This window comes from Trichechus manatus, unplaced genomic scaffold (assembly GCF_000243295.1).
Source record: "Trichechus manatus latirostris isolate Lorelei unplaced genomic scaffold, TriManLat1.0 scaffold00114, whole genome shotgun sequence".
In the NCBI taxonomy this organism is placed as follows: domain Eukaryota; kingdom Metazoa; phylum Chordata; class Mammalia; order Sirenia; family Trichechidae; genus Trichechus; species Trichechus manatus.
The window spans coordinates 450,163-472,516 of record NW_004444050.1 but is presented as its reverse complement, the minus strand read 5'-3'; the positions used below and the strand labels follow the sequence as shown (position 1 = coordinate 472,516).

At 39.2% G+C, this 22,354-nt stretch overlaps 1 protein-coding gene across 3 annotated transcripts in view; it reads left to right on the top strand.

Moving 5' to 3' along the window:
- VPS41 (VPS41 subunit of HOPS complex) overlaps positions 1 to 22,354 on the top strand; it is a 282,612-nt gene that overhangs the window by 248,803 nt on the left and 11,455 nt on the right. For all 3 annotated transcript variants that reach the window (XM_023738305.1, XM_023738307.1, XM_004383951.3), the window contains 3 exons: positions 4,333 to 4,387; positions 6,431 to 6,571; positions 8,358 to 8,494. In XM_023738305.1, the coding sequence (XP_023594073.1) occupies positions 4,333 to 4,387; positions 6,431 to 6,571; positions 8,358 to 8,494 (333 nt within the window). The remainder of the gene's footprint in view (positions 1 to 4,332; positions 4,388 to 6,430; positions 6,572 to 8,357; positions 8,495 to 22,354) is intronic.

Sequence of the window (22,354 nt, the reverse complement as noted above, 5' to 3'; positions counted from 1 at the left end):
ATGAATACCTTTTAGTAATAAACTATTTTAAACAGTATAAATACTCACGTTTATTAAGACTACAGAAGTATAGTCAGGAGTGGACACTCCAAGAAATGCAGATTGTCTGAGGACTCAAAGTTCAAGAGGAAGAGCTAAAGACCAGTAATGGCCCTGCAAACCAGCCCCTTCATGCTCAGTTCTTTCAAAAGAAGGACTTTGTTGTCTCCCAGAATGTTTAGCACATCCAGGATCCAGTGGAGCAGGGATGGCTGAGGGTACAGAGAGTTTTGCCATAAGGACACCATAGGCAGGAGAGAACCATCAGGCAGCAGCACTGGTCCAGCTAAGCTCTCCCCTTCATGCTGCTTCCTGGATGTTTTCTTTCCCACTTTGACTTTCCCCTCTCCCCACTTAGTTGACTCTTTTTTCTCCTCTAATTAGAGTTTTTCAGTAGCTGGTCCTCAGACCTTTAGTCTTCATTCAGTGCGCTTCTTCATAGAATTCATCTGAACTAAGGACTACAATATGTCTATATCATTTATTCTTTGCTGCGTTATTTGTCCGTCCTGACTTTTATTTTCATGTTTCATCGACCCTACTCCTCCTTAACATACACTTCGACATTCCCAGCAGTCTGTGATGGACCTCCAAGCTTCCTGCATGCTGTATCTTTAGTAATCTTCCTTTTTATCACTCCCTTACTCATGATCTCTTGAGTAATTCCCCATTGCATGGACTCTTGGCCTCACTTTTACACTTGTTTTAAAGAATTGTAGAATATTAATATCAGAAGGGACCTTAAAAATATTAATCCAATCTCTCTCGTTTTATAGAACTGGTTATTAGTACAGTCTACATAACAACCTAGGTCAGCTGACTTCTAAATGAATCAAGTGCTTTTTCCAGTTAATTCATCACATTTCTTTTGAGAAACGAACAGACTTCTTGGCCTTTTTTTTTTTTAACTTAAGTTGTATCCAGGACCCCAGTCCTACTTTCCCCAGCCCCTTGGGCCCGCTGTCGGGTGACCCTCTGAACTAATCTGTCTCTCGTAAGCCCAGTGGAGTCCTGTTGTCCAAGCGTAGGTCTACTCTGAGGTTTGTTTCCCTGAACGCTAGTGACGGTTACTCTCTGTACCATCAGCCACTCAGTATTTATCATATGGTATTTTGGGTTTTATTTCTGCTGATAATAACATAAGTTAATGTTTGCTTGTGATTTGACATTTATAAATCCTTTTTTAGTTCTCTTATTTCATTCTTACAACAATTTAATTTCCTAAGTGCTTATTACTATACTATTCTTTTAACTTAAAAATACCCCCATTACAAATTAAGAAAAGAAGCTTGGAGAGGTGAATACCCCAGATGGATGGTGGTGCTGGAACTTTCACCCGACAACTGTTCATCTTTTAGTGTCTGCTCAGATATTGCCCTCTCCAGGAAGACGTTCCTGGAACACTTATCTTACTCCCTCTCTGCATCCTGCTGAGTTATAGACCCCTCCTTTTCCTTCTGTCTGTCTTCAAACATTCTACCTACCCAGTTGTAATTCAGTCCTCTGTTTATCTGTGAATGACACAGTCACACTAAACCATAAGTTATTTGTCTGTCTGTACCTCCAGCACCAAGCACAAATCCAAGCACTCGGTTACTCTATAATTATTTGTTGTAATAGTCCCAGGTCTGCTAACTTTGGATTTTTAGGTCTTTTACAATTTAACTTCTCGTATGTGTATCCTATCTCTTTGGGATAGTTTCACTGCAGAAGAGTAAAGGGTTGGTAAGAAAGTTTCATTGTTTATAATGATGAATAGACTGGCAAGATCATATAGGGATAGGTAAAGCATCAAAACGATTGAGGATTTCCTTAAGTGTTAGGATTGGGTTTAGCTACGAGTGCTACAAATCCCAAAATAGTAGTCGCTTAAACAGAGTACAGTTTAGTTCCCTGTCACATGGAAGTCATGGTGGATGTGGCATGTCACGGGGTCAGTGACCCAGGCCCTTTCTCTTCTTGCTCTACCCCATATGGTTTTGACCTTGTGACCCAAGATAGTGCCATCCATGTTTGCAGGAGCAGGTTGGATGAAAGTACTAAACTTAAAAAAAGCAAAGGGTTCACACACACTCAGTCTTAAGGTTCCAGAAGCCACATTTCTATTTCATCTGTTTGGTGACTTATGTCACATAACTCCTTGTCTACTGGACAGGCTGGGAGATGTTCTTTTGCTTTTTTTTTTTAAATTCTGGACAGTCACATACCCAGCAGAAGTCTTATTTCTCTGGAAGAAGTGGGAAAAGGCTATTAGGGCACAACTAGCTACCTCTGCCACATAATTTTTAAACTAATCTCGTGAATAATTGAATTAACACTTTTCCTCCACATCGTGACCTTCATTTATTCTCATTTCCTCATTTAAATATTGTATGCACTTTAAAACACTATCCTAATTTCATTACAATTCTAAAATAAAGTGTTTTTTTCTTTTTTAATATTTTTATTATCTTTTGCTATGCTGATCCCTACGATCAACATACTTTCTTCCTCTTTAGCTGTTAAGCACCAGTTAGATTTAAAATATATATTCTACCAAGAATTTTTAAGTCAAAAAACAAAATATCAAAACTAGCTACTGCTGTTGTTTCCCAAGATAAATCATTGAGTCAGAAGAACTTGCTGAGAGCTTGTATTTCTCTTGTTTATCTCCTTGGTTCTTGTTTTTAAAACAACCTTAGCTGGTTGTTTTTAAATGACCACTTTAAACATGCAACTCATTACTCTTCCTCCTGAAACCTTGTCTGTGTGACCAGTTAAAAAAATGTAAATATATATTTATTACACACCTATTATGGTCAGGCTTTGTGCACAAAGCACCAGGCTTCGAACACGCATGGTCCCTACAGACAGAAATTCAACAAATGATTAGTTGAGTAGTTAGTTAATTGCAGTCATGATTAAGTGTTGTGAGGAAGTGTGCAGTTTGCAATGGAAGCACGTACCTGGGATCTGAAGCGGGTGAGGATTAAGGGCAACATTTCAGGCAGAGGGAATGCAGTATGTGTGACAGTGGAGTGATGAATGAGGTGTGAGATGAAGCCACAAGAGAAGGCAGGGCCAGATCATGATGCCTTGTAGGCCATGAAAAAGATTCCGGGCTTTAGTCTGAACAGAGCAACACAACAGCAAGGTTATGTAGAAGGGGTATGAGACAAAGTTTCCCTGTTGAACTCTTATTCGTCCTACAGCACCCGGGTCAGATGTCCCCTCTTTTATGAAGCTTTTCACACAGAACCAGACCAGATTTCAGTGTCCCTGTGCTAAGCAGTTGGCCCTCTGTTTAGTCTCCTCTGATTTTGCAACTGTATATTGTCACATCTCTGTCACCCTCCCTGGGCCCTCAGCTCCCTCAGGCAGGAAGTCATGCTGCTTCCACTTCTATGAAGTCTCCTTCCCTCTTCTCTGTTCTCCTCTTACACATCATCATTATTCACATCCTTATTATTGTCGTCTTTGCATCTCTATCCTTTCTTTCCCTCTAGTACCTGGCACAGAACATATAGTAAGCATGTGTCAATCATTTAGAATTGTTGGATTATTTATTTTAAAAAATAGTGTGTCTTTTTTTTTTTTTTTTTAACACCCAAGGAGATGCTGTCATCTGTGATAGTTCCTCATTTCTTTACGTGAGATGTGATCTCCTCCCTTTTGATCCTTCTTGGATCAAATGAGTCAGATGTATTTTTTCCTTCTCACTTTTGACAAATCTTTGAGCAGAGTTCTTTTTTAAACCCTGTGAGGTGATTATAGAAATACCCCTAGTAAATTTATTTATTTATGCAACAAATATTTATTGAGCATTTGGTATGCTCGGTCCTGGGAAAAAGTGACCCTGAACAAAGCAATGTTCCTCCCTCTTTTCATGGAGCTCATGTTCTAGTGGGGATGGACAGCATAAACCAACGCCTCTATTTCAGGTAGTGAGAGGTACTGTGAAGAAAACTGAAGTATCATGAAGGGAGAAAACGTGATGGAAAGCCCATTTTCTCAGCACCTTGCTTTCTGCCTTTGCTCATGGAATGTTCCCAAGTTGGTTCAAATCTAAGTCAGCTGCTGTTATCAGCTAACATTATTTTTAACTGATTTCTGTGAGGTCTAGTACCTCTTCTGAGAGGTGCATGAGTACAGCCACCAGCAAGGCCAAAGGAGCCGTGTATGTTGTTTGCTTACTTTGCTTTGAAAGGAAAGTAGTGGAAAAAATTCTTCCAAGCTTATACGTTTAAGTGACTCTGCTAATATTTATTCTTGTTTGGTAACCCATATTAACGTTTTTACCCTGCTTAATTGAAGGCTCTTGAGATCTGTCAGCAGAGAAACTTTGTGGAAGAGACAGTTTATCTTCTGAGTGAGTAGCTTCTGTTCATTTTGCTCCCCATAAATTGAGAAATGAGGTGACATAGTGATGTAAGTTGTATAAGAATGGGCATAGGTTTGAGACCAAACTAACACAAAGAGTAGGTCCTATTTTGTACCAGAATTTAATACATGAAAAAGAAGACTTCACAGAACAACGGGGACCTCAGCTATTTAATAAATACTGTTAAAACAACATATTAGCAATTTGTAATGAACAAAACTATCAGTCAGCACCTCAGAACATTAAAAAATTGTAAATGGGTTGAAGAAGCCCTGGTGGCACAGTGGTCAAGAGCTCAAGCTGCTAACCAAAAGGTTGGCAGTTCGAATCCACCAGCCACTCCTTGGAAACCCTGTGGAGGCAGTTCTGCTCTGTCCTACAGGGTCACTATGAGTCAGAATCAACTCGATGACAGCGGTTATGAGTTTTAGATGGGTTGAAATGTGTATGTTCATTTTTTAAAATTATAATCGATACGTATTGCCATCATATTGGTAGAAAATAAATACCTTTGTTTCAAAAAATCATATCTAAAAATAACTGAACGAAATGGATTTGAATTTCAGAGTTTTAGAGAGAGAGTACCTTTTTAAGTGTAATTAGTCATTTCACCAGCATCGCTTCCCCTCTATGGTTTTTCCACTTTACACATTCCCCTCATACAACACTCGGCCTCAAGTGGCTCCTCTGATCTCTGCCATGAAAAATAATCCAAATCTTCTGTCCCAGTTTATGGATATGCAGATCCATGGATGCTCATCAGCAAACCCAGGACTATCCAGTCACACGGCCTGCCTTCTTTGGCAGAAAGTGCTTTAGGCACTATTCTGTTACTTGAGTTTGTTCTTGGGGTTCTAATCACAACCTCAAGCAGCTTTTCAGTTTACTTCTTCCAAACGAATACAGTGTTCCCCCAAGAAATATTCTGGTGGAGTAAATTTTTTTCTTCATGTCATTCTGTCTCAGGGGCAGTAGAGAAACTTATAAAGGGAGATATAGTCTGATTTTATGAAAATTTTAAAATCCTATACACATTTAAAAAAAATTAACCTATTTTTTAAAAAGACAAACTGGGGATAACATTTACAGCAAAAACAAAATACTATAGAAGTGATCTCCATTGAGATTTCATTTTATAATTCACAAGCTGCTGTGATCAGCTGGTAATGGCTGCCCATGGTGAGAAGGATCCTGAGGCCACGTCTGAGCTTCGTAAGGAAGAATGTGCAGATGCACATTACTAGTTCCTTCCACAGGCCAGGGAGCAGGGACAAGGGAATAGCATACAGCCATGCAGGTACTGGCCCTCCATAGAGTAAGACTTTCTACATGTAATAAAAACCAAAATTATTAATGTAAATGTTAAAATGCCAGCAGATCAATGAGCAAAGTGTGTAAAGGTAATCACTAAGTAGAAGCATAGTTGTTAAATATTCTCATGTCATAAGAGTTACTATAAGGCTTTCCCCTGAACTTGGGAGAGAAGGGAGTAGGGTAGACTTCTAGTCATTAAGTTTGCAGTCGCCACAAAGTGTATCAGAGAAGCCACGTGCAAAGCCACCTGACGGGGCAGAATGGCTCCAAAGCCTTTAAGTCTTAACCTTATCGGAGTGTTAAGCTATGAACATCCAAAAGAAATATAGGTCTGTGAGATGGAACTTGGAATCTGATACCCTGGGTTCTAATTCCAACTCTACCATTTAGTAGCTATATGATCTTCCTGACATTTCTATTTCCTCTTCTGTAAAACAGGAACATGAATAGTATGTTTTCATAGGATTATAGTGGTAACTAAACAATATAATTCATATGAAGCACTTAAATGACTACTCAGCACAAAGTAAACACCCAGTAAATAGAAGTTATTTATTTGCCACTATTTATAGATGGTAAATGTTAATGCTACAAAGAAAATATTCTTTTGCTTAGCTTTCAAACTGTGTCAACAAATTAAAAGATACGTTCTTTCATTTAAAAAATTTTGTTAAAATATCATAAATGAAGTTTTTCTTGCATTTGCATCCTGCCTAGGCCGAATGGGTAATAGTCGGAGTGCCCTGAAGATGATCATGGAGGAATTACATGATGTTGATAAAGCGATTGAGTTTGCCAAGGAGCAAGATGATGGAGAACTCTGGGAGGATCTGATTCTATATTCCATTGACAAACCACGTAAGCAGAAAAGCCATCTACAATTATAACTTTTCTCACCATAGCCAATCAGATCTAGGGTAAGAATTTTTATAAGACATGATGGGCCAAAAATACGGTGAAGTATCTACAGTAACAAAAGGTCAGGTGCATTGTAACGATTTCCAGTATTTCTCCTGTGTCAAGAAGTCTGGAGCCTCATCTCTTTGCATTAGCTGAACATGATAAAGAACCTGATAATATTAAGTGTATCCCCATGAAGTATATTTTTGCCTACAGCAACCAAATTGAATAAATGTCATCTGGGTTGGGTGTTTTTGTTATTGTTTGTACACAGGGGACATTTATTTTGGAAGTGTATAGCTCTTACCAGTCTCTCTTTATGGAAACATATAACAGTTGGATGTTTGCTATTGAGTATTTGGTCTCTCTTTCCTGCCTCTGTACTACTGTAGGCACCAGGAGTTTACATTTGTTCTTTGTTGACCCTCAGCTTGACAATTTACGTTGAGTCTCCCATTTTGGAACGAAAACAAACAAAAGCGGTCACTCTGACAGTAACCCAAGTCCTTTTTCGAAAGTACAGAAATGATTCAGAAACTAGCTGTAGGAGTTTTAAATCCCACCCCCCTCCATTTTTTTAGAAGGGAGGTTTATCTCTTTTAAGATTTGCAAATTCTAGAAACTTCTTTTGTGATTGTCTTTTTTAGTAGAGATACGAGAGGATAATGTCATTAATGTCCATATCAGATTAAGGTAGTTACGTATTTATCTGGGAATCTAGTTTTGCTTGATAAGATAGTAGTTTATGGATCTTAAAGCAGGTTGTCTTAGTCATCTAGTGCTGCTATAACAGAGATACCACAAGTGGATGGCTTTAACAAAGAGAAGTTTACTCTCTCACAGTCCAGTAGGCTACAAGTCCAAATTCAGGACATCAGTTGCAGGGGAATGCTTTCTCTGTTGGCTCTGGAGGAAGGTCCATGTCATCAGTCTTCTCTTGGTCGGGGAGCTTCTCTGTATAGGAACCTCAGGTCCAAAGGACACGCTCTGCTCCCAGCACTGCTTTCTTGGTGGTTTGAGGTTCCCATGTGTTTCTGCTTGCTTCTCTCTTTTGTATCTCAAAAGAGATTGGCTTAAGACACTGTCCAGTCTTGTATGCCTCATGAGTATAACTGCTGCTAATCCACTGTATTAGATCATAGTGACTGAATTTACAACACATAAGGAAGTCACATCAGGTTACAAAATGGTACCCAATTATACAATACCGGGAATCATGACCCAACCAAGTTGACAGATATTTTGGGGGAACACAATTCGTGACAGAGGCAAAGTGGGTGTAATGAAAAACATCAACTTTAGAACCTAACCTGGGTTGGAATTTGGGCTCATTACTTTACTGGCTATGTGACCCTGAATAAATTAGTTAACCACTCCATTTCCTTTTTTCTGTAAAATGGGGACAAATAGTATTTCTACCTTGCAGAATATTGAAGAAAAGTGTTTAATAGCTGACCTATAAATACTAGTTGCAATAAATTTTAGTTGTACCCCCTTGACATTGCAGACTGTATACTGAAGATAAGTAATCACTTGTTCTCGGAGTGTTTTTAAATTTTTGTCATTAGCTTCTCTTTTATGTCATAAGGAAAGTAAAGGAAGATTAGTTTTTGAGAGTTTAGAAGCTCAAATAGTTTTAACACTTAATTTTAAGGAAACTTTCTTTTCTTTGAGTTGTTTTTGGCCTAAAATTGTATTATATGCATTGCTCCTATGTTCATTGTTTTATGTGGTATTTCTGTAGCATTTATTACTGGCTTGTTAAACAACATCGGCACACATGTTGACCCAATTCTCCTGATTCACCGTATTAAGGAAGGAATGGAGATTCCCAATTTGAGAGATTCTTTGGTTAAAATTCTACAAGACTACAATTTACAGGTAAGTATACTTTCTTGGACAAATGAGCATGGTAAGTAAGTTGATTGACTGCAGGGTGAACATTTCTAGGGTTTATATTAGATATCTGTTGATGGTTTTATTTTATGTTGGCCAAGATATTTAGAAAACTGTTCAAATAGAGAAACTAGAAATATCACCCTTTTAAGGAAGCCATCTGATTCTTTGCCTATCTCTAAATTTTCCTTCCTTGTAGAGCAGACGTTCTTACACCTAATTTTTCTGGTGAATTCACCATGGCACTGGGGAGGGTGTGGGAGAGTGTCTTAGTCATTTAGTGCTGCCGTAACAGAAATACCACATGTGGATGGCTTTAACAAAGAGAAATTTATTCTCTCACAGTCTAGTAGGCTAGAAGTCCAAATTCAGGGCGTCAGCTCCAGTGGAAGGCTTTCTGTCTCTGTCGGCTCTGGAGAAAGGTCCTTGTCATCAGTCTTCCTCTGGTCAAGGAGCTTCTCAGTGCAGGGACGCCAGCTCCAAAGGACCCACTGTTCTCTGTTTTCGGGGGACACAATTTAGTCCATGACAGAGGGATGATGGTGGCTATTAGATCTTAATGAGTATTATGTCTATTTGGGGTAATAAAAAAGTATTTTTCAGAAAGTTTGATAAGAATAATGGAACCCATTATTTTCATTAAATAATTAATAAGCTAATTATAAAACATCCTAATCTTTTCTTTAAAAGAACTCTAACAATTACTGTTTTTCAGTATGCTGGTATCTTGTATGGATCTTAAAGCTATTTAAAGCACACTTCCTTAAAAATTCAGACTGTTCTTCTTTCTCTACTTCATTTGAAAATGAGTTCTTGTTATAATACTGATAAAATTGCTTTCCTGGAAACACGAAAACCTTTGCAGGTAAAGCCAGAAAATGAGGTTGTAGGGGAGAGGAGTAGTTGCCAGGGTAAGTAAGGAGGAAGCATTTTGATGAGAATTTGTTGGGCCAGTAGTCACTGTGAAGGGTGAAGAGTAGAGGGCTGCCTGCTGAACTCAGGGTGACAGTCTCAGGGAAGAGGCAAGGTGAAAAGAGAATGCAGCGAAAACCAGAGCAGAAACAGTTGAGGAAGAAACAAACAGAGGTCACCATGTTCTCCAGCCAAAGGAGAAGAGCAGCTCAGGGACATTGCCATTTAGTGTTCTGAGAGCATTTCTTTGGATTATGCAGCTCATCAGTAAACAGTTTGAGCTTGACCACAAATATATACAGTATATGTGTTTATTCTTAAGTTGTGTATTACCTCTAAACAAAGATACGCATTATAAAGCACATACAAAGATATAAGTCATTTTAGGATAAAATAAACAATGTTAAATTGCTTTCTCTTATAATTTAGAAAACTCAAAACACTTTTTGCGCTCACTCAAACATTTTTAATTTTCGTACTGTGATTGAGTAAACTCTGTTTTTTAAAATATTGTTTAATTAACCCTTTGTAATCCACCAATGAACCAACCAGTTGCCTTTGAGATGATTCTGACTCATGGTAACCCTATGTGTTTCAGAGTAGATCTGTATTCCATAGTGTTTTCATTGGCTGTAATCTAAGAAAGTAGATAGCCACGCTTTTCTTCTGAGGTACATCTGGGTGAATTCAAATCGCTAACCTTTCGGTTGGTAGCTGAGTGCTTAAAAAGATTTGTTTTAAAGCCAATATTACCTTTGCCCGTAGCTTTTTTTTTTTTTTTTTTACATATTATTACTTTTTTTTTGTTTATTGTTGTAGTTTAAATGAAGTTTACATTTCAAGTTAGTCTCCCATACAAAAATTTATACACATATTGTTATATGCTGAGACCAGAAGAACTAGATGGTGCCCATCTACCACAAATGACCTCCCTGATGGAGCAGGAGAAAGGTGGGGTGCAGAACTCAAATTCTAGTAAGAAGACCAGACTTAATGGTCTGACTGAGATTGGAGGAACCCCAGAAAGCATGGCCCCCGGATTCTCTATCAACCCAGAACTAAAACAGCCTCCAAGGCCAACTCTTCAGACAGGGATTGGACTGGACTGTGGGACATAAAGGGATACTCATGAGGTGTGTGCCTCTTAACTCAAGTAGATACAAGAGACTAAATAGGCAGCTTCTGTCTGGAGGTGAGATGGGAAGGCACAGAGGGTTAGGAGCTGCCTGTAGGTCTTTTGTTTTGTTTTGTCTGTTTTTTAAATAATTCATCATGCATTTGTTGTGATTTACTAAATGTTTTGGGTAATACTAAGCCCTAGGCTTCACAGGCAAATAATATTCGTTCATTCAACAAGTGTTTATTGGCACTTGCCAAGGGATAGAAACATAGCAATGAAGAAGATGGACAAGGCCCCTGCAGTCACAGAGCCCTTGGAAAGGCAGAGAAAGCAGACAGTTTGTCCAGTAACTGCCCTAAAGTAGGAGGAATTCTACCCTTGATTTTAATGGTCATCGTAGTGGAACAGTTATTTTACAAAGATCCACGTGGTAGTTACTGGCTGAATTTTTACTTTATAAGAGAGTTTAAAACCCAGTTAAAAATCACTTAGAAAATTAGGTATTTAATAATTTCTTCCAGACTTAATTGTACAAATGCAAACATCATTTTTAGCAACAAGACTATATAATGAGAACATTTCTAAACATCGGTTTTCAAAAAGATCTCTTCATAGTCTACTTTCTCTTTAAAAACTGTTACCTTCTTATTCGTTGTTTAAATGTCAGTTCTACCTTGACTATTACGTGGGTTTATTTATTCATCACTTAATATTTGTCAGGACATGTGCCATTGTTTTCTTGTTTATTTGTGGGTAGCCACTATTTTTACTGCATAATGTGTGTCAATAAAAGCTCAGCTAAGGGAAGGAGGAATACCAGCTCTGCCGCTGTCTTGTATTTTTTTGTTTTTGTTTTTTTTACATTTGCCTTACTGATTTTCAGGAATCTCATCAAGCCACCTGTTCAGTTTACAAGGACTGGTTTAATTTAAAACTTGAAAAAAATATATAAATCCTCTTAACTGGGCACACATGAACTGCACCATGTCAGAGTGCGCTGAAGCGGACAGAGGGCTGAGGCGCCTCGTCAGCCCTCTACGTGCTGGTCCCTGCTTCTCAGGGTACCTTGCCCCACACCAGGTGGGGGGCTGGTAGCAATCTGCATGTCAAAATATCAGTAAATTTACTGTTTTCTTTTCTTAAGGTTAAAATTACATAGAAAAATATTTTATTCCCATACCCAGTAGATATCGTTATGCACCCCTTAAAGCAACCACTTCCTAGAGGTTAAACATACAGAAAAAGACAAACCTCTGCAGTGTAGCTTTAACTGGGCCACTCCTTGTCTGTACTACCTCACCCCCCTCTTCCTATTGGCAGGAATCCTCCACTTGAGTCAGCCAAGCCCCTTACCAGTCCTCAAACACCCCTCTCGCTTTCATGGCCAGGTGGTTTGTACACACCGAGAATATTCTGGAATGCCAATCCAGCTCCTTCTTCTAGTTCAAGGTCTAATGTAAACTTAATTCAAGTCTGCCTCACTTTTTCTTTCTCTTTCATTTCACGTCTTTTAATTTCTGTAGAACTTTATGGAATACTTAGTCTCGAGGGATAAGGGGTGGTATGCGCTAGGCACTGTCCACTGAAGAGGAGATGTGAGAACAAGTGACTGCAGTGTAGTGCCATCTGCTGTGCATACACGGTGTGATGGGAGCTGAGGGGAGGGAGCAGTTAACTCTTACCCGCCAACTCCCAAAGCACTCAAGTGCACAAAGTGTATGAAAATTTAGGAAATTCTTGCCCCCTGGGCCCTGTTGTCGCTGTTAGCTGAAATTGAGGGGTTTGGGCAACAGGATGAGGAGAATGGTGCATAATTAGAATAAGCGCTAAAGGGAAGGTGAGAGTGGGCTGTCCAAGGACAAATAAAGATTGCTCATCAGTATTTATACATATATAAATCTGACTGGCCCTGATTTGGTAATAACTGTAGTCCTCCCGCAATTGACCAGAAGTCTCCCGCTGAGCTCAGCAGCCTCGGAGAAACAGAGAGAGCTTATCAGATGGGTTCAGGGTTAGGGAATCCAGTGGGAAAATTAAGAGGGTGATGAAGTTGAAGGAAGATTGATTATATCAAGAACAGAGTAAGGGATGTAGAGGAATAACAACTGGAGGGGCAAAAGATTTGCCAGGGAGTGGGATATCATCATATTAAAATTTCCAAAGTGGAATCATTGTGGCCATGTTAAAAGAGTGGAATGAAGGTCACTGGCGAGTATTAGTCAAGAAACTATGAGGCTACATCCTTGGATGAGTCGTCCAGATGGACATTGAGGATTGGAGTTGGGGTTGGGGAGGCTGTAAGCCAGGCTACAGCATTCTCAGTGAACCAGGATGTGAATCTGGTAGCCCACAGATGACTGCGGACCACAACTTTAAAGGAGGAGAGGTTATTCATGAAGGTGGGGTTGTCAGTAGGGCCTTGTGGGAAATAGGATCCTGGGAAATAAATGGGTATTCAGTTAAGACAAAGAAATGGAGGACCTATACTGCAAAAAGCTTAAAAAGATATACAGTTATTTATTTACAGTGGATTTTGGAGATCTGCAGTTGAGCCATTTGAAAGGTTATGGGAGGGAGAATAAGAAAGGCAAGGAAGGAAAGAGTGATATGGGGATGGGTTAATGGATGAGGAGATGTGGTTTGAGGAGCTTGTAAGTTGTGTAGCACCCCAGGGGTGCAGGACAGTGATCCAGGCATGGAATCAACTAATTCTGAGGAACTGGACTTTGGTGAAAGTGGTCAGACCTTACAAACCTCTGTGTGTGAGTGAGTCTGACAGTAATCTGTACTTTGTTGGCTCATAACACCCCTGAGTATGCCAGGTTATGCTTGAGGTTCCAAATACAGATGTGTTGAGCAGTCATGTAGGTGTCTCCAAACAACTCTGCCCCAAGGGGAATGACAAAATAATTACCCCTTTGTCCTTGGCCTCTAGCTTGGAAAATTTGCCTGGGTTTTTTACAGCCTCCACAATGCCCATACAAACCATCTAATAAATCCTTCTTACTAGGCGCTTATTCCAGAGAGCCAAGATCATGGACACCACTGCAGTTTCTCTTTTATCTTTTTTGAATAAATTTGCATAGTTTAAATCAGCTGGGCCAAAGAATAAAATTATTATATGCAAAGTAAATGTCTTTATGTAAAAGGCATTATATTTTTATGTAAATTATCCATTAAAACAGTTGCAAAATCATATTTTATCCTCTTAATTATATTTTCAAATATACTGCAGATTTTTTCTTAAGATGTATATGTGTACAGTAGGATAATGAGTTAAGGCTCCTCACACAACATCTCTCTGCCTGTTAACCCATCCCTATATCACTTTTTCCTTCCTTGCCTTTCTTACTTTCCCTCCCATAACCTTTCTCCTCGCTGCCTTACTAGTAAGGAGCCCTGGTGGCGCAATGGTTAAGCACTGAGCTGGTAACTGAAAGGTCATGGTTCAAACGCACAAGCTGCTCCACAGGAGAAAGATGTGGTAGTCTGCTTCCATAAAGATTACAGCTTTGGAAACCTTATGGGACGGTTCTACTCTGTCCTCTAGAGTAGCCATGAGTCAGAATTGACTCGATGGTGACAAGTTTGGGTTTTGCTTTTATTTTTTTTAACTTACTAGTATAATTACTAAACAGATTTTAAAAGCTTTATAAAGTTAGTGCAATAAAAGTAGCCCTTATTAGTGTAGTCAATGTCACTGAACTGTGCATGTAGTAATTTTTGAAATGGTCTATCTTTGGCTATGTGAATTTTCACCAAAAAAAAAAAGGTGAGAAGTTAGAGGGTTGACATGTTGTGGGGTTGTTAACCAGTGTCATAAAACAATATGTGTACTTCTGTTTCATGAGAAACTATTTGTTTTGTAAGCCTTCACCTGAAGTACAATTAAAAAAAAAAAAATTACCATAAAAAAAAAAAAGTAGCCCTTATCATATATCATAAACTTCAGATGTTTCTAGGCCTGATTTCACGGACAAATATAATTTGATTTCATGTAAATTATTTGTAAAATAATGTGGTACAAATAATATTTCAATTTTTACAATAAACTGGCTACCGTTTGCAAATTATTTTTATGCTATATATTTGTTATTCCCATCATAACGTTTCTGTTGGCAGAGACTTTTTTTTTTTTAAAGAGATTCTAGCATCTTTGCCCTTAAACCCTTCTCTTTTGACAGTCTCATTTGACAATCATTTCATCTTCAAAACAGACCTTTAGAGATTATCTTCCCCATTTTACAGATAAGAAGATTGAGTCTCAGGTTAAATGGTTTGCTTGTCTAGGAAGGTAATAAACTGGGTTTGAACCCACTTCTTCTGACCAAATCATGCTTTTTCGTCAAGAACTGTATTAACTCTCACAACCACAAGTGATCCCTAAAAATTGTCCAATACCCATTCCTAATAAAAATAGGAATAGAAGGGAAAACTCTCAACATAATGAAGGGCATATGTATAAATCCAAAAGCCAGCATTATTCTCAATGGAGAGAAATTCAAAGCATTAACTTAATGATGAGAACGAATCAAGGATATCCTTTATAATGACTCTTATTCAATATTTTACTGGAAGTCCTATCTAGAGCAATAAGGCAAGAAAGAGAAATGAAAGGCGTACAAATTGGTAAGGAAGAAGTCAAACTATCCCTATTCACAGATGACATGATCATATACGTAGAAAATCCCAGAGACTCCACAAGAAAGCTACTGGAACTAATAGAAGGAATCAACAAAGTAGCAGAGTTCAAGATCAGCATACACAAATCAGTTGGATTCCACTCCGAAAAGGAAATCAGGAAAACAATACCATTTACAATAGCCCCTAAAAAAATAAAATACCTAGGAATAAATCTAACTAGAGTCGTAAAAGACTTATACAAAGAAAACTACAAAACACTATTGCAGGAAACCAAAAGAGACCTACATAAATGGAAAAACATACCATGCTTATGGATAGGAAGACTTTAACATTTTGAAAATGTCCATACTGCCCAAAGCAATCTACAAATATAATGCAATCCCAATCCAAATTAACATTCTTTAATGAGATGGAAAAACTGATTACTGACTTTATATGGAAAGGAAAGAGGCCCCAGACAAGCAAAGCCTTGCTGAAGAAGGAAGAGGCCTCACATTCTCTGATCTCAGAACCTCCTGTACAGCCACAGTGGTCAGAACAGCCTCTTACTGATACAATGACAGACACATAGACTAATGGAACAAAATTTAGAATCCAGAAGTAGATCCATACGCCCATGGACAGCTAATCTTCAACAAAGGGTCGAAGTCCGTTAAATGGAGAAGAGAAAGTCTCTTTAACAAATGGTGCTGGCAAAACTGTATATCCATTTTCAGAAAGATGAAACAAGATCCATACCTCACACCTAACACAAAAATTAACTCAAAATGGATCAAAGACCTAAATGTAAAACTCAAAAATATAAAGATCATGGAAGAAAAAATAGGGACAACACTAGGGGTCCTAATATATGACATAAATAGAATACCAAATATAACTAAAAATGCGCAAACACCAGAAGATAAACTAGATAACTTGGATCTCCTAAAAAATAAACACACTCATCAAAAGACTTTGCAAAAGTGTAAAAACAGAACCTACAGACTAGGAAAAGAATTTTGGCTATGACATACCCAACAAGGGTCCAGTCTCTAAAATTTATAGAAAACTTTAACACCTCAACAACAAAAAAGACAATCTGATCAAAAAAATGGACACGGGGACCTCATACCATCAAGAAAGCAGTGCCGGGAGCAGAGCACGTCCTTTGGACGGGTCCCTGCGCTGAGAAGCTCCTAGTCCGGGGGAACACTGATGCGAAGGCCGACAGAGACAAAGACTTCCCCTGGAGCTGACACCCTGAATTTGGACTTTTAGCCTACTTTGACTGTGAGGAAATAAACTTCTCTTCGTTAAAACCATCCAGTTGTGGTATTTCTATTGTAGCAGCACTAGATAACTAAGACAGTATCCATGGCAGATAACGATATTTGTGCAGTTTCTTCCAGACCCTGGTATGAGAGTCACAGCAAGACCCCTAGGGTTTAGGAGCAAATCTGTGACTTCTATAGCAGAGAACTGCTTACCCTTAGAAAATCAGCTCCTGGCATCCTGCTGGACTAAGTAGAGACTGAAGTGTGACCATGGGACATCAAGTAACTATGAGATTTGAGCTACTCATTATGAGCTGGTATTTTCTGATCCTCCATGTCATAAGGTCAGGTGGGTGCAGTAGCACTCGATCATACAATGAAAATAGTACATTGGAGTTTGGCCCGAACAAGATCAGAGGACAGAGGTTACATGACTGTGAGGTTCAGACTTTGATGGCACCTATGTCTGTTGCACAGGCGTCTCTCCCTCAACTCATACCTAAGGCCTCAACATTGAGGGATTCACTCTGAGCCCCTGAGGGAGGTAGAAGAGACTCAGGCCTGATTCACAGATGAATTGGGTTAATATGTTGATGTGATCTAAAAATGGATTGCTAGCGAATATAGCACCAATTTGAGTGGGGGTGTTGGCCTGAAGGACCAGTGGTGAGAGGAAATCACCTCAGTGCCTAGAGCTGTGAACAATGCATGCGGTTATCTAATTTGTCTGGAGAAAGAAGTCGCTTGAAGTAAGGATTTATGTGGATTCTTCGCTAGTGACAAACATCTTGGCTGGTTGGTCACCCTGGCAAAGAGCAAGATTGGAAGATTGGAGACAAGGAGGTCTGGAGTAGGGGTACATGGATAGACTTATGGTAATGGGCAGAAGATGTGCAGATGTTTATGCCTCATGTTAATGCTCATCAGAGGACATCTGCTGCAGGAGAGGCACAGAGCAACTATGTGAACACAATTGTTGTTCAGAGGACATGAGCCACCTCTGTCCTTGACCACCCACTACTTGAACCCCTAACGGAGTAGCCATGGTGTGGGGACAGAGGTTATGCATGGGCCAAGAGCACGAGCACCCTCTTACCAAAGCTGATCTAGATAGTGCTGCTGCTGAACATCTGCTCTGCCAGCAACAGAGACCGTCTCTGAGCCCTCAATAAGATATCATTGTTTGAGGAAACTAGCCAACTAAGTGGTGGCAAATTGGTTACATCAGACTCTGATTCCCTGGAGGGGGCAGTGATTCTTCCTTACTGGCACGGATAACAACTCCATATATGGGTTTGCCTTGCCTGCCTGTGGTGCCTCTACCAGCACCACTGTCTGAGGGCTTATTCACACCCACCTTTGGCCTAGGAACAACCAAAAGAGCCTTGCAGGAGATGGTAAGAGCTCCTTACCCAGGGAAAACCAGAGGCTGCTGTGTCCTGCCCCCTCTGCCCTCGGCTCCTCCAGCTACAGCCCTACTCTCATGGCTCAGCCAAGGCCTCACTCGGCATGCACGTGCAGGTGACTTTGGGCTCACTTCTCTCGGCTGCAAAATGAAATAAATACAGCCTGCGTCTGATCCAGCAACACTCACCAAAAAAAAAAAAAAAAAAATGGACAAAAGACATGAACTGACACTCGCCAAAGAAGACATTCAGTTGGCTAGCAAACACATGAGATGATCGCAGTCATTAGCCAGTAGAGAGATGCAAATCAAAAGTACAATGAGATACCATCTCACTCCAGCAATAATGGCACTGATCAAAAAAACAGAAAACAAAAGCCAGCGAGATTATAGGGAGATTAGAACTCTTCTGCACTGCTGATAGGAATGTAAAATGGTACAACCACTATGGAGAACGGTATGGCGCCACCTTAAAAAGCTAGAAATAGAATTACCGTATGATCCACCAATCCCATTCCTAGGTATATATCCTAGGGAGATAAGAACTGTAACACAAATAGACCTATGCACACCCATGTTCATTGCAGCATTATTCACAGTAGTACAAAGATGGAAACACCCTAAGTGCCCATCAGCAGATGAATGGATAAACAATGGTATATATGCACAATGGGATACTACCCAACAATAAAGAACAGTGATGAATCTGCAAAACGTCTCACAACATGGATGAATCTGGAGAACATTATGCTGAGTGAAATAAGTCAATTAGAAATGGACAGATATTGTATGAGACCACTATTATAAAAAGTTAAGAATAGATTTACACAAAGAAAGAAACATTCTTTGATGGTTACCGGGGATGGAAGGGCAAAGGAAGGAGAATCACTAACTACACAGTAGTCATGTGTTAATTCTGGTGAAGGGAAAGGCAGTACACAATATGGGAAAAGTCAGCACCACGTGACCAGGACAAAGGAAGACCCTGAGACATATGCAAGAATAAAGGGTAACTATGGTAAATGCTATAATATATACAATCCTCCAACAAGGGTAATAACAAGCAATAATTTGTGAGTAGATACATAGGCTAATGTAAAATAGGTGAGGGAGATTGTGCAAGAGTACACCCACATACACATATAAGTATGGTTATGGATACTTCTATATACATTTTTGTAAATGCTGCATGTATACTCATATATAATGGAGCACATAGGGGACACAGTTATAGAAACTGCTTAGACATCGGGACTAAACTACTGGACTTGAAGGCTAAGGACCACTTTCTTGGGAGAAATCTAGGTCCAGTGGTGAAACACAGTTTATAAAGATAATGTTCTACATCCTGTCCTGTTGACTAATGTCTAGAGTGAACAACTATTGGTCTCTTCTCACCTGAAGCAAAGGAAAAAGAAGAAAATTGAAGACTTAGGGAAGCAATTAGTCCAAAGGACTAATGGCCTATGTGAACCACAGCATCCTCTAACCTGAGACCAGAAGAACTAGATGGTGCCCAGCTACCACTACTGACCGCTCTGTCAATGATTACAATAGAAGGTCCCAGGTCCTGGTTTAGAATAGATAAAAAATGTAGAACAAAATTCAAATTAAAAAAAAAAAAGACCAGGCTTACAGTCTGAAAGAGACTGGAGGAACCCCCTAAACTGTTGCCATAAGACATCCTTCTAACTTGAAACTGAAGATACTCTTGGAGGCCACCTTTCAGCCAAATAATAGATGGGGCTATAAAATAAACAGTAACACCCATGAAGAATTTGCTGTTTCGAACAGTCGACTATAGGAGACCAAAAAGGCAACAATTGCCCAAAACCAAAGATGAGAAGACAGGGAAGGACAGGAAAACCAGACTATTGGGAAAGGGGAACCCAGGGAGGAAATGAGAGTGCTGGACACGTTTTAGGGATTACAACCAATGTCACAGAACAATTTGTGTAAGAATCATTGATTGGAAAACTAGTTTGCCATGTAAACTTTCACCTAAAGCACAATAAAATGTTCAAAAACAAAAATAGAAAGCAGACCTTTTTTTTAACTTCTTCCTTAAAGAAGTAGCGAGGTTAGGTGGAAATAGCACTGAGCTAAGACTTGTGAGCTCTATTGTGAACCTTTAGGTAAATTACTGCACATTCTCGGACCTCTTTTCCCCAGAAAAGTGAATGTGATAGGGCGGGGGTTCGATTAAACCTCAAACTCAAGTACTTAGGGTGTATGATTTCATGCAGCGAGCTTAATGTAAAACAATGGGTACAAAGCTGAGTTGCTTTTAGGCTAACACCTGCTTAGTTACCTTTCTCTGGAGAGCCAAATTTTAAGGCAAATGGTCATTCAGCCCTGGTTGGGTTTTCTGATTAAGTGATCACTCCAGAATCCTGTGATTTTGAAAAGTCACATACAGCCTTTGCCAAGATGTACACAGCATTCAGCCTGCTGTCACTGTGATGGAAATTTCTCTGGGCTTGTATTATTGTGATGATTGGTTCTTGGCATTTGTGTATCTTTGCACTTGACAGAGTAACTCCACCCATATTCTCCCAGTGAGTCCTCACAGATGAGAAAAGGGAAATGTTAGGTGATTTCTCCAGGTCATACAGTAGAGATGGGATTAAAACTCAAGGCTTTGGAATCCAAGTCCATGCACTTTTCTCCTAGGCTGCTCTGCCTTAGAGATGTGGGGGTTTTAATTTTTTTTTTCCATAAGTACTGTATTGCTAGTCCTAACTTTTTTTTTTTAATTGTGCTTTAGGTGAAAGTTTACGGCTCAAGTTAATTTCTCATTCAAAAAATTATATACATTTTTTTTTGTAACATTGATTGCAATCCTCACAATATGACAGCACACTCCCACTTCCACCCCGGATTCCCTGTGTCCATTCGACCAGTTCCTGTCCCTTCCTGCCTTCTCATCCTGCTTTTGGACAGGAGCTGCCCATTTGGTCTTTTATATCTGCTGGAACTAAAAAGTATGTTCCTCACGTGTATTATTTTTTGTTTTATAGTCCCTGTGTAGTCTTTGTCTGAAGAGTGGGCTTCAGGAATGGTTTCAGTTCTGGGTTAACAGAGAGTCCGGGGGCCATAGTTTCAGGGGTTCCTCCAGTCTCTGTCAGATCATTAAGTCTGGTCTTTTAATGTGAATTTGAATTCTGTTTTGTTTTTCTGCCCTGCTCTGTCCAGGACTCTCTGTTGTGTTCCCTGTCAGGGCAATCTACATCCCACTTTGATGAGTAGCATCTCAGGTCTTAAAAGCTTGCAAGCAGCCATCTAAGATACATCAGTTGGTCCCATCCCACTTGGAGCAAAGGAGAATGAAGAAAACCAAAGACACAAGGAGAATACTATCCCAAAGGACTAAAGGACCAAATGAACCAGAGACTCCACTAGCCTGCGAGCAGAACTAGATGGTGCCCAGCTACCACCAATAACTCTCACTTTTGATTTATGTTTTATTCTGTCGGCATCTGTGACCAAGAATTGTGAAGTTTTCCTTTATTTTGTTTTTAAAGATACTAATTTTCTCCCCAGCTACCAACCTAAGAGAAACACTGCTCAGTTTCCTTTTCTCCAGCTTTCAAAAATTGTGCAAACGTGGAACACCTGAATATTGAAACTAAGGTCAACCTCACCTGATGAGAGAAGGAAAATTTACCCTATACTGATCTTTTCCTTGGGATAGAATCCATGATAGACATAGTTTGCCATTTCTTATCATTAGATATAGTTATATCTAAACAGGAGCCCTTGTGGCGCACTGGTGAAGAGCTCAGGCTGCTAACCAAAAGGTCAGCAGTTCAAATATAACTACATAAAACTATATAACTATCACTAGATATAAACTTTTCAAGTGGAATGCCAAGTCCCATATCAAAGGCAAGGCATAAATGATGGATTAAAAATTAGGAGAAGTGTTTCTCAGTCTAACTCTGGTGTCATTTTGGAAGCTTTATAAAACCAGGTAGCCTGTTTGTCATTTGCAATTCTAATAATAAACACTGCTCATGAACAAGGCAGTGTCAGCGAAAAGTTTAAAGAATCTTTTAAAATAAAAATTTCAGAAACTTGGCAGTTTTTTATGGTATCTTTCCCATGGCAGCTGTTTCTAATGAAATAACTTTGCAGATGTGCAGGTCTTTTATTGACTTATAAAATGTCTGTGAGCCTGGTCTGTTGCTTTTGGTTGAGAATATTATCAAAGATGATAAACTGCAGAGAAATAAGGACAGATAGGAAAATCTAGGGTCTTCAAAGCTATCTTATACGTTCTTACTTAAATTAACAATAGCAAACTTACTGTAAATTTTATTGTAAATATGCATGTACCAAATTGATTGTAGAATTTAGAAAAACGTAGAACTATGGAAGGAAGCAAAATAATATTAAGAAAATAAGAGTGGTTGAGTATGAGGTGGGAAAAAATTGGCCCATAAACTTAGATAAAAGTTCCATAAAGAAAATGAATCTCTGAAAGATAATAATATTGTACTTTCTAAACA